The sequence below is a fragment of the Nerophis lumbriciformis genome, linkage group LG07 (genome assembly GCF_033978685.3).
Source record: "Nerophis lumbriciformis linkage group LG07, RoL_Nlum_v2.1, whole genome shotgun sequence".
NCBI lineage: Eukaryota > Metazoa > Chordata > Actinopteri > Syngnathiformes > Syngnathidae > Nerophis > Nerophis lumbriciformis.
Window position 1 is genome coordinate 1,005,101 of NC_084554.2, and position 13,872 is coordinate 1,018,972.

At 38.0% G+C, this 13,872-nt stretch overlaps 1 protein-coding gene across 1 annotated transcript in view; it reads left to right on the forward strand.

Annotated features, from left to right (window-relative positions):
- LOC133609171 (supervillin-like) overlaps positions 1–13,872 on the forward strand; it is a 97,564-nt gene that overhangs the window by 41,813 nt on the left and 41,879 nt on the right. The window contains exons 18-23 of the mRNA XM_072913440.1: positions 394–571; positions 1,772–1,935; positions 4,519–4,662; positions 5,606–5,742; positions 10,287–10,428; positions 10,497–10,642. Of these exons, the coding sequence (XP_072769541.1) occupies positions 394–571; positions 1,772–1,935; positions 4,519–4,662; positions 5,606–5,742; positions 10,287–10,428; positions 10,497–10,642 (911 nt within the window). The remainder of the gene's footprint in view (positions 1–393; positions 572–1,771; positions 1,936–4,518; positions 4,663–5,605; positions 5,743–10,286; positions 10,429–10,496; positions 10,643–13,872) is intronic.

Consider the following 13,872-nt stretch of genomic DNA (forward strand, 5'->3'; position numbering starts at 1 on the left):
TTAGCAGGAAGTAATTCGATATAAGCAGGAAGTAATTAGATATTAACAGGAAGTAAACAGATATTAGCAGGAAGTAATTAGATATTAGCAGGAAGTAAGCAGATATTAGCAGGATGTAATTCGATATAAGCAGGAAGTAATTAGATATTAACAGGAAGTAAACAGATATTAGCAGGAAGTAATTAGATATTAGCAGGAAGTAATTAGATATTAGCAGGAAGTAAACAGATATTAGCAGGAAGTAAACAGATATTAGCAGGAAGTAAACAGATATCAGCAGGAAGTAAACAGATATTAGCAGGAAGTAATTAGATATCATCAGGAAGTGATGTATAAAATGATATAATACAGTAAATATACATGAATCTCCAGTATGAAATATATTTGGTGCAGCAGCAACAGTCACCGAGGCGGGCGTCATGGCAACGCAGGAGAAGGTGAAGGAAGTGATGCAGCTGGAGGATGAGATCTTTTCCAAGTTCTTCCCCCGAGTTGACCAAGTTCCTCCCGCCGGCAGCAAGGTGGCGCCGCTGGAGGACTTTGACGCCATCTTTGGTCCTCAGACCCCAGAGTAAGACCTCCACCCTGCAGATACACTACTGTACCTGGGACATGTTTACTGTACCTGGGACATGTAGGGACTGTACCTGGGACATGTTTACTGTACCTGGGACATGTAGGGACTGTACCTGGGACATGTTGACTGTACCTGTGATGTAAGGACTGTACCTGTGACATGTTTACTGTACCTGTGACATGTAGGGACTGTACCTGTGACATGTAGGGACTGTACCTGGGACATGTTTACTGTACCTGTGACATGTTTACTGTACCTGGGACATGTTTACTGTACCTGGGACATGTTTACTGTACCTGGGACATGTTTACTGTACCTGTTACATGTTTACTGTACCTGGGACATGTTTACTGTACCTGTGACATGTTTACTGTACCTGTGACATGTAGGGACTGTACCTGTGACATGTAGGGACTGTACCTGTGACATGTTTACTGTACCTGTGACATGTAGGGACTGTACCTGTGACATGTTTACTGTACCTGTGACATGTAGGGACTGTACCTGGGACATGTTTACTGTACCTGTGACATGTTTACTGTACCTGGGACATGTTTACTGTACCTGTGACATGTAGGGACTGTACCTGTGACATGTTTACTGTACCTGTGACATGTAGGGACTGTACCTGTGACATGTAGGGACTGTACCTGTGACATGTAGGGACTGTACCTGGGACATGTTTACTGTACCTGTGACATGTTTACTGTACCTGGGACATGTTTACTGTACCTGTGACATGTAGGGACTGTACCTGTGACATGTTTACTGTACCTGTGACATGTAGGGACTGTACCTGTGACATGTAGGGACTGTACCTGTGACATGTTTACTGTACCTGGGACATGTTTACTGTACCTGTGACATGTAGGGACTGTACCTGTGACATGTTTACTGTACCTGTGATGTAGGGACTGTACCTGTGACATGTAGGGACTGTACCTGTGACATGTAGGGACTGTACCTGTGACATGTTTACTGTACCTGTGACATGTAGGGACTGTACCTGTGACATGTAGGGACTGTACCTGTGACATGTTTACTGTACCTGTGACATGTAGGGACTGTACCTGTGACATGTTTACTGTACCTGTGATGTAGGGACTGTACCTGTGACATGTTGACTGTACCTGGGACATGTAGGGACTGTACCTGGGACATGTAGGGACTGTACCTGTGATGTGTTCCCATCAGGTTGGTGTCCAGCATGGTGCGGCACAAGCGAGCGGTGCGGCCCACACGCAATGTTCCTGCGTCCAAGAACCCGGTGAAGATGTTGGCCTCCAGGGAGGACATCAGACTGCAGTATGTGGAGCAGAACCTCAACCTGGGCCTGATGGAGGGCAGCACCATGAAAGGTCAGCATACTGTACTTACTGTAAGTCCTCTCCATATCATACTGTACTTACTGTAAGTCATCTCCATATCATACTGTACTTACTGTAAGTCATCTCCATATCATACTGTGAACATACTGTACAGGTGTGTATGTGTGTATGATCTGTGCCACAGGTGTGTGTGTGTGTGTGTGTGTGTGTGTGTGTGTGTGTGTGTGTGTGTATGATCTCTGCCACAGGGGTGTGTGTGTGATCTGTGCCACAGGTGTGTGTATGTGTGTGTGTGTGTGTGTATGATCTCTGTCACAGGTGTGTGTGTGTGTGTGTGTGTGATCTCTGCCACAGGTGTGTGTGTGTGTATGTGTGTATGATCTATGCCACAGGTGTGTGTGTGTGTGTGTGTGATCTGTGCCACAGATGTGTGTGTGTGTGTGTGTGTGTGTGTGTGTGTGTGCATGATCTCTGCCACAGGTGTGTGTGTGTGTGTGAGCTCTGTCACAGGTGTGTGTGTGTGTGTGTGTGTGTGTGTGTGTGTGTGTGTGTGTGTGTGTGTGTGTATGATCTCTGCCACAGGTGTGTGTGTGTGTGTGTGTGTGTGTATGTGTGTGTGTGATCTGTGCCACAGGTGTGTGTGTGTGTGTGTGTGTGTGTGTGTGTGTGTGTGTGTGTGTGTGTGTGTGTGTGTGTGTGTGTATGATCGCTGCCACAGGTGGGTGTGTGTGTGTGATCTGTGCCACAGGTGTGTGTGTGTGTGTGTGTGTGTGTGTGTGTGTGTGTGTGTGTGTATGATCGCTGCCACAGGTGGGTGTGTGTGATCTCTGTCACAAGTCACAAGTGTGTGTGTGTGTGTGTGTGTGTGTGTGTGTGTGTGTGTGTGTGATCTCTGCCACAGGTGTGTGTGTGTGTATGTGTGTATGATCTATGCCACAGGTGTGTGTGTGTGTGTGTGTGTGTGTGATCTGTGCCACAGATGTGTGTGTGTGTGTGTGTGTGTGTGTGTGTGTGTGTGTGTGTGTGTGTGTGTGTGTGTGTGTGTGTGTGTGTGTGCATGATCTCTGCCACAGGTGTGTGTGTGTGTGTGAGCTCTGTCACAGGTGTGTGTGTGTGTGTGTGTGTGTGTGTGTGTGTGTGTGTATGATCTCTGCCACAGGTGTGTGTGTGTGTGTGTGTGTGTGTATGTGTGTGTGTGATCTGTGCCACAGGTGTGTGTGTGTGTGTGTGTGTGTGTGTGTGTGTGTGTGTGTGTGTGTGTGTGTGTGTGTGTGTGTATGATCGCTGCCACAGGTGGGTGTGTGTGTGTGATCTGTGCCACAGGTGTGTGTGTGTGTGTGTGTGTGTGTGTGTGTGTGTGTGTGTGTGTGTGTATGATCGCTGCCACAGGTGGGTGTGTGTGATCTCTGTCACAAGTGTGTGTGTGTGTGTGTGTGTGTGTGTGTGTGTATGATCTCTGCCACAGGTGTGTGTGTGTGATCTCTGTCACAGGTGTGTGTGTGTGTGTGTGTGTGTGTGTGTGTGTGTGTGTGTGTGTGTGTGTGTGTGTGTGTATGATCTCTGTCACAGGTGTGTGTGTGTGTGTGTGTGTGTGTGATCTCTGCCACAGGTGTGTGTATGTGTGTATGATCTATGCCACAGGTGTGTGTGTGTGTGTGATCTGTGCCACAGATGTGTGTGTGTGTGTGTGTGTGTGTGTGTGTGTGTGTGTGTGTGTGTGTGTGTGTGCATGATCTCTGCCACAGGTGTGTGTGTGTGTGTGAGCTCTGTCACAGGTGTGTGTGTGTGTGTGTGTGTGTGTGTGTGTGTGTGTGTGTGTGTGTGTGTATGATCTCTGCCACAGGTGTGTGTGTGTGTGTGTGTGTGTGTATGTGTGTGTGATCTGTGCCACAGGTGTGTGTGTGTGTGTGTGTGTGTGTGTGTGTGTGTGTGTGTGTGTGTGTGTGTATGATCGCTGCCACAGGTGGGTGTGTGTGTGTGATCTGTGCCACAGGTGTGTGTGTGTGTGTGTGTGTGTGTGTGTGTGTGTGTGTGTGTGTGTGTGTATGATCGCTGCCACAGGTGGGTGTGTGTGATCTCTGTCACAAGTGTGTGTGTGTGTGTGTGTATGATCTCTGCCACAGGTGTGTGTGTGTGATCTCTGTCACAGGTGTGTGTGTGTGTGTGTGTGTGTGTGTGTGTGTGTGTGTGTGTGTGTGTGTGTGTGTGTATGATCTCTGCCACAGGTGTGTATGTGTGATCTCTGCCACAGGTGTGTGTGTGTGTGTGTGTGTGTGTGTGTGTGTGTGTGTGTGTGTGTGTGTGTGTGTGTGTGTGTGTGTGTGTGTGTGTGTGTGTGTGATCTGTGCCACAGGTGTGTGTATGTGTGTGTGTGTGTGTGTGTATGATCTCTGCCACAGGTGTGTGTGTGTGATCTCTGTCACAGGTGTGTGTGTGTGTGTGTGTGTGTGTGTGTGTGTATGATGTGTGCGCCACAGGTGTGTGTGTGTGTGTGTGTGTGTGTGTGTGTGTGTGTGTGTGTGTGTGTGATGTGTGCCACAGGTGTGTATGTATTATGTGTGCCACAGGTGTGTGTGTGTGCGCGTGTGACTCTCCTTGTGTTGTGTCCTGCAGAGAGTCTGTGTGAGGCGGCGTTGGCGGGTCTGCGCAGCCAGGAGAAGGTGAGCAGCGTGCACCTGCGCAGCGTCCAGGTGTGTGAGGACACGTCCAACAACAGTGCCCTGCCCTACAGGAAACTCATGCTGCTGCAGGTCAAAGGTCAGCGTTCAATATGCTAATATCACATTTACAAGGAGTGCTTGTCAATCATTTTGTACGCATACCTTCAGAGTCACATCACTTGGCACATGCTAACTGTTAGCATGCTAACTTTTTTAGCCTATTTTGCAGCCAAACACCTCAGAGTAATTTTATTTGGTACGTGAAAAATGCTAACTGTTAGCATGCTAACTTTTTTAGCCTATTTTGCATCCAAACACCTCCAGAGTCATTTTATTTGGTAGGTGACACATGCTAACTGTTAGCATGCTAACTTTTTTAGCCTATTTTGCAGCCAAACACCTCCAGAGTCATTTTATTTGGTAGGTGACACATGCTAACTGTTAGCATGCTAACCTTTTTAGCCTATTTTGCATCCAAACACCTCCAGAGTCATTTTATTTGGTAGGTGACACATGCTAACTGTTAGCATGCTAACTTTTTTAGCCTATTTTGCAGCCAAACACCTCCAAAGTAATTTTATTTGGTACGTGACAAATGCTAACTGTTAGCATGCTAACTTTTTTAGCCTATTTTGCAGCCAAACACCTCCAGAGTCATTTTATTTGGTAGGTGACACATGCTAACTGTTAGCATGCTAACTTTTTTAGCCTATTTTGCAGCCAAACACCTCCAAAGTCATTTTATTTGGTAGGTGACACATGCTAACTGTTAGCATGCTAACTTTTTTAGCCTATTTTGCAGCCAAACACCTCAGAGTAATTTTATTTGGTACGTGACAAATGCTAACTGTTAGCATGCTAACTTGTTTAGCCTATTTAGCCTATTTTTTTTAGACTACTTTAGACACCCTCGCTCTAGAAGTCATGTTTACTTTGGACACCCTCGCTCTAGAAGTCATGTTTACTTTAGACACCCTCGCTCTAGAAGTCATGTTTACTTTAGACACCCTCGCTCTAGAAAGTCATGTTTACTTGTGCAGGTCGCCGACACGTGCAGACCAGGCTGGTAGAGCCCAGAGCGTCGTCCTTGAACAGCGGCGACTGTTTCCTGCTCATCACGCCGCAGCGCTGCTTCGTCTGGACGGGAGAGTTCGCCAACATCATCGAGAAGAACAAGGTGTGATGTCATTCATTATAGTTATATCAACATTATTTTTTACTATTTTATCATTATATTTATTACAATTCAACCTGTTTTTATTACAATTTAGCAAGTTTTTTATTTAGCTTGTTTTATTACAATTTAACATGTTTTTTAGTTAACATGTTTTATTACAATTTAACATGTTTTTTAAGTTAACATGTTTTATTACAATTTAACATGTTTTTTAGTTAACATGTTTTATTACAATTTAAGATGTTTTTTATTTAACGTGTTTTATTACAATTTAACATGTTTTTAGTTAACATGTTTTATTACAATTTAACTAGATTTTTATTTAACATGTTTTATTACAATTAACATGTTTTTATTTAACATGTTTTATTACAATTTAACATGTTTTTTAGTTAACACGTTTTATTAAAATTTAACTAGATTTTTATTTAACATGTTTTATTACAATTAACATGTTTTCATTTAACATGTTTTATTACAACATGTTTTTTTATTTAACATGTTTTATTACAATTGAACATGTTTTTTATTTAACATGTTTTATTACAATTTAAAATGTTTTTTATTTAACATGTTTTATTGCAATTTAAAATGTTTTTTATTTAACATGTTTTATTACATTTTAACATGATTTTTATTTAACATGTTTTATTACAATTTAACACGATTTTTATTTAAGATGTTTTATTACAATTTAACATGATTTTTATTTAACATGTTTTATTACAATTTAACATGTTTTTTAGTTAACATGTTTTATTACAATTTAACATGTTTTTTAGTTAACATGTTTTATTACAATTTAACATGTTTTTTATTTAACGTGTTTTATTACAATTTAACATGTTTTTAGTTAACATGTTTTATTACAATTAACATGTTTTTATTTAACATGTTTTATTACAATTTAACATGATTTTATTTAACATGTTTTATTAAAATTTAACTAGATTTTTATTTAACATGTTTTACTACAATTTAACATGTTTTTATTTAACATGTTTTACTACAATTTAACATGTTTTTTATTTAACGTGTTTTATTACAATTTAACCTGTTTTTAGTTAACATGTTTTATTACAATTCAACTAGATTTTTATTTAACATGTTTTATTACAATTAACATGTTTTTATTTAACATATTTTATGACAATTTAACATGATTTTTATTTAACATGTTTTATTACAATTAACATGTTTTCATTTAACATGTTTTATTACAATTAACATGTTTTTTTATTTAACATGTTTTATTACAATTGAACGTGTTTTTTATTTAACATGTTTTATTACAATTTAACATGTTTTTTATTTAACATGTTTTATTGCAATTTAAAATGTTTTTATTTAACATGTTTTATTACATTTTAACATGATTTTTATTTAACATGTTTTATTACAATTTAACATGATTTTATTTAACACGTTTTATTAAAATTTAACTAGATTTTTATTTAACATGTTTTATTAAAATTAACATGTTTTCATTTAACATGTTTTATTACAATTAACATGTTTTTTTATTTAACATGTTTTATTACAATTGAACATGTTTTTTATTTAACATGTTTTATTACAATTTAAAATGTTTTTTATTTAACATGTTTTATTGCAATTTAAAATATTTTTTATTTAACATGTTTTATTACATTTTAACATGATTTTTATTTAACATGTTTTATTACAATTTAACATGTTTTTTAGTTAACCTGTTTTATTACAATTTAACATGTTTTTTATTTAACATGTTTTATTACAATTTAACATGTTTTTATTTTACATGTTTTATTACAATTTAACACGATTTTTATTTAAGATGTTTTATTACAATTTAACATGATTTTTATTTAACATGTTTTATTACAATTTAACATGTTTTTTAGTTAACATGTTTTATTACAATTTAACATGTTTTTTATTTAATGTGTTTTATTACAATTGAACATGTTTTTATTTAACATGTTTTATTGCAATTTAACAAGTTTTCATTACAATGAGTTTTTATTCCAATGCAACATGTTTTCATTAGTTGACCATGTTTTTATTCAAAGAATGTATTTCTATCTAATATTCTTTTATTCCAATTGGCCATGTTTTTAGTGTTGTATTACTTTATGTTGTTTTATTAAATTGCCCAGGTTTTTATTCAAATATTTTATGGCAATTTAATGTGTTTATATTATAATTGACCATGTTTTATTAAAATATTTATTACAATTGAATGTTTTTATTCGAATTTACCATGTTTTTATTGTTATTTACCATGTTTTGACCATGTTTTTACAGTTATTTACCATGTTTTATTCGTTATTTACCATGTTTTTATTATTTACCATGTTTTGATCATGTTTTTACATTTATTTACCATGTTTTATTCGTTATTTAATATGTTTTTATCGTTATTTATTGTTTTAATCGTTTTTTACCATTTTTTTTATCGTAATTGACCATGTTTTTATCATTAGTGACCATGTTTCTATCGTTATTGACCATGTTTTTATTGTCATTGACCATGTTTATATCGTTATTGACCATGTTTTTATCGTTATTCACCATGTTTTTATCATTAGTGACTATGTCTTTATCGTTATTGACCAAGTTTTAATCGTTATTGACCAAGTTTTAATCGTTATTGACCATTTTTTAAATCGTCATTCACCATGTTTTTATCATTATTGACCATGTTTTTATCGTTATTGACCATGTTTTTATCGTAATTGACCATGTTTTTATCGCTATTGACCATATTTTTATCATTAGTGACTGTCTTTATTGTTATTGACCATGTCTTTATCGTAATTGACCATGTTTTTATCGTTATTGACCATGTTTTTATCGTTATTGACCATGTTTTTATCGTTATTGATCATTTTTTTATCGCTATTGACCATGTTTTTATTGTTATTGACTGTCTTTATCGTTATTGACCATGTCTTTATCGTTATTGACTGTCTTTATCGTTATTGACCATTTTTTATCGTTATTGACCATTTTTTTAATCATTATTGACCATGTTTTTATCGTTATTGACCATATTTTATCGTTATTGACCATTTTTTATCGTTATTGACCATGTTTTTATTGTTATTGACCATGTTTTTATCATTATTGACCATTTTTTATCGTTATTGACCATTTTTTATCGTTATTGACCATTTTTTTATCATTATTGACCATGTTTTTATCGTTATTGACCATTTTTTATTGTTATTGACCATTTTTTATTGTTATTGACCATTTTTTATCGTTATTGACCATGTTTTTATTGTTATTGACTATGTTTTTATCATTATTGACCATGTTTTCATTGTTATTGACCATGTTTTCATCGTTATTGACCATGTTATTATCGTTATTGACCATGTTTTTATCGTTATTGACCATGTTTTTATCGCTATTGACCATGTTTTTATCGCTATTGACCATGTTTTTATCGTTATTGACCATATTTTTATCATTAATGACCATGTTTTTATCATTATTGATCATGTTTTTATCGTTATTGATCATATTTTAATCGTAATTGACCATGTTTTTATCGCTATTGACATTGTTTTTGTCGCTATTGACCATGTTTTATTGGTTATTGACCATGTTTTTATCGTTATTGACCATGTTGTTATCGTTATTGACCATGTTTTTATCGTTATTGACCATGTTTTTATTGTTATTGACCATGTTTTTATCATTATTGACCATTTTTTATCGTTATTGACCATTTTTTATCGTTATTGACCATTTTTTTATCATTATTGACCATGTTTTTATCGTTATTGACCATTTTTTATTGTTATTGACCATTTTTTATTGTTATTGACCATTTTTTATCGTTATTGACCATGTTTTTATTGTTATTGACTATGTTTTTATCATTATTGACCATGTTTTCATCGTTATTGACCATGTTTTCATCGTTATTGACCATGTTATTATCGTTATTGACCATGTTTTTATCGTTATTGACCATGTTTTTATCGCTATTGACCATGTTTTTATCGTTATTGACCATATTTTTATCATTAATGACCATGTTTTTATCATTATTGATCATGTTTTTATCGTTATTGATCATATTTTAATCGTAATTGACCATGTTTTTATCGCTATTGACATTGTTTTTGTCGCTATTGACCATGTTTTATTGGTTATTGACCATGTTTTTATCGTTATTGACCATGTTGTTATCGTTATTGACCATGTTTTTATCGTAATTGACCGTGTTTTTATCATTATTGACCATGTTTTAATCATTATTGACCATGTTTTTATCATTATTGATCATGTTTTAATCATTATTGACCATGTTTTTATTGTAATTGACCATGTTTTTATCGCTATTGACCATGTTTTATTCGTTATTGACCATTTTTTATCGTTATTGACCATGTTTTTATCGTTTTTGACCATTTTTTATCGTTATTGACCATGTTTTATTCGTTATTGACCATGATTTAATTTCCCAAGAAGTATGACAATTGAAAGTGTTTTAATTACAGTTTAATTTGAGAAGAATAAATAAAAGATGATATTTCTTCTGCCTGCAGGCTGCTGAGTTGGCCAACTTCATCCAGAAAAAGAAAGATCTTGGTTGCCGTGCCGACGAGGTCCAGGTGCTGGAAGAAGGCGTGGGCGACCAGGACATGGAGGAGTTCTGGAAGGTTCTGGGAGGGCGAGCGAGTTACCAGGGTAAGACTTTCACACCTCGGACTTGTTGTTGTCTTCATGCCAAGTCTTGTCCTGCTTTGTGGTGGCAGCGGCGGGAGCGGCGGATGAAGACGAGCTGTATGAGGACGCCATGGTGGAGACTAACTGCATCTACAGACTCAGCCTCAACAAGCTGCTGCCAGACCACCTCTTCTGGGCCAGGACACCTGCCACATCTTTACTGCGGCCTACTGAGGTCACACACATACATACACCACACTGTGGCCCGTTGAATGCTTTAAAGTGGCCCACCACTTCATTTAAGGTTTTCGCCACATCATTTAATTCGTCCCACAACATTTAAAATGTGGCCCACCACGTCATTAATTCAGCCCACCACATCATTTAATGTGGTCCGCCACGTCATTTAATTCAGCCCACCACATCATTTAAGATGGCCCACCACATCATTTAATTTGGCCTGCCACTTCATTTAATGTGGCCTGCCACTTCATTTAATGTGGCCCACCACTTCATTTAATGTGGCCCACCACTTCATTTAATGTGGCCCACTACATCATTTAAATTGGCCTGCCACATAATTTAAGTTTGACACCATATTATTTAATTCGGCCCACCACTTCATTTGTAATGGCCCACCACTTCATTTAATTTGGCCCACCACATCATTTAAGTTGGCCTGCCACATAATTTAATTCGGCCCACCACGTTATCTAAGGTGACCCACCACATCATTAATGTGGTCTGCCACATCATTTAATTCGGCCCGCCTCATCTATTAATTCGGCCCGCCTCATCCTTTAATTTGGCCTGCCACATCATTTAATTTGGCCTGCAACCTCATTTAATGTAGCCCACTACATCATTAATGTGGTCCGCCACGTCATTTAATTCCGCCCACCACATCATTTAGGGTGACCCGCTCCATCATTTAAAATGGCCTGCCACATAATTTAAGTTTGACACCATATTATTTAATTCAGCCCACCACTTCATTTTAAATGGCCCACCACATAATTTAATTCGGCCCACCACATCATCTAAGGTGACCCACCACATCATTAATGTGGTCTGCCACATCATTTAATTCGGCCCGCCTCATCTATTAATTCGGCCCGCCTCATCCTTTAATTTGGCCCGCCTCATCATTTAATTCGGCCCGCCTCATCCTTTAATTTGGCCTGCCACATAATTTAAGTTTGACACCATATTATTTAATTTGGCCCACCATTTCATTTAATGTGGCCCACCACTTCATTTAAGTTGGCCTGCCACATAATTTAATTCGGCCCGCCACATCATCTAAGGTGACCCACCACATCATTAATGTGGTCTGCCACATCATTTAATTCGGCTCGCCTCATCATTTAATTAGGCCCGCCTCATCCTTTAATTTGGCCCGCCTCATCATTTAATTCGGCCCGCCTCATCCTTTAATTTGGCCTGCCACATCATTTAATGTGGCCCACCACCTCATTAATGTGGTCCGCCACGTCATTTAATTCAGCCCACCACATCATTTAATGTGGTCCGCCACGTCATTTAATTCAGCCCACCACATCATTTAAGATGGCCCACCACATCATTTAAGTTGGCCTGCCACATAATTTAAGTTTGACACCATATCATTTAATTCGGCCCACCACTTCATTTAACTTGGCCTGCCACATAATTTAATTCGGCCCGCCACATCATTAATTCGGCCCACCTCATCATTTAATGTGGTCCGCCACATCATTTAATTCAGCCCACCACATCATTTAATATGGCCCACCACATCATTTAAGTTGGCCTGCCACATCATTTAAGTTTGACACAATATCATTTAATTCGGCCCACCACGTCATTTAATGTAGCCCACCACATCATTTAACTTGGCCTGCCACATAATTTAAGTTTGACACCATATTATTTAATTCGGCCCACCACTTCATTTAATATGGCCCACCACTTCACTTAATGTGGCCCACCACATCATTTAAATTGGCCTGCCACATAATTTAAGTTTGACACCATATTATTTAATTCGGCCCACCACTTCATTTAATATGGCCCACCACTTCACTTAATGTGGCCCACCACATCATTTAAATTGGCCTGCCACATAATTTAAGTTTGACACCATATTATTTAACTCGGCCCACCACTTCATTTAATGTGGCCCACCACATCATTTAAGTTGGCCTGCCACATAATTTAATTTGGCCCACCACATCATCTAAGGTGACCCACCACATCATTAATGTGGTCTGCCTCATCTATTAATTCGGCCCGCCTCATCCTTTAATTTGGCCTGCCACTTCATTTAATGTGGCCCACCACTTCATTTAATGTGGCCCACTACATCATTTAAATTGGCCTGCCACATAATTTAAGTTTGACACCATATTATTTAATTCGGCCCACCACTTCATTTGATATGGCCCACCACTTCATTTAATTTGGCCCACCACATCATTTAAGTTGGCCTGCCACATAATTTAATTCGGCCCACCACGTTATCTAAGGTGACCCACCACATCATTAATGTGGTCTGCCACATCATTTAATTCGGCCCGCCTCATCTATTAATTCGGCCCGCCTCATCCTTTAATTTGGCCTGCCACATCATTTAATTTGGCCTGCAACCTCATTTAATGTGGCCCACTACATCATTAATGTGGTCCGCCACGTCATTTAATTCCGCCCACCACATCATTTAGGGTGACCCGCTCCATCATTTAAGTTGGCCTGCCACATAATTTAAGTTTGACACCATATCATTTAATTCGGCCCACCACTTCATTTAACTTGGCCTGCCACATAATTTAATTCGGCCCGCCACATCATTAATTCGGCCCACCTCATCATTTAATGTGGTCCGCCACATCATTTAATTCAGCCCACCACATCATTTAATATGGCCCACCACATCATTTAAGTTGGCCTGCCACATCATTTAAGTTTGACACAATATCATTTAATTCGGCCCACCACGTCATTTAATGTAGCCCACCACATCATTTAACTTGGCCTGCCACATAATTTAAGTTTGACACCATATTATTTAACCCGGCCCACCACTTCATTTAATATGGCCCACCACTTCACTTAATGTGGCCCACCACATCATTTAAATTGGCCTGCCACATAATTTAAGTTTGACACCATATTATTTAACTCGGCCCACCACTTCATTTAATGTGGCCCACCACATCATTTAAGTTGGCCTGCCACATAATTTAATTTGGCCCACCACATCATCTAAGGTGACCCACCACATCATTAATGTGGTCTGCCTCATCTATTAATTCGGCCCGCCTCATCCTTTAATTTGGCCTGCCACTTCATTTAATGTGGCCCACCACTTCATTTAACGTGGCCCACCACTTCATTTAATGTGGCCCACTACATCATTTAAATTGGCCTGCCACATAATTTAAGTTTGACACCATATTATTTAATTCGGCCCACCACTTCATTTGA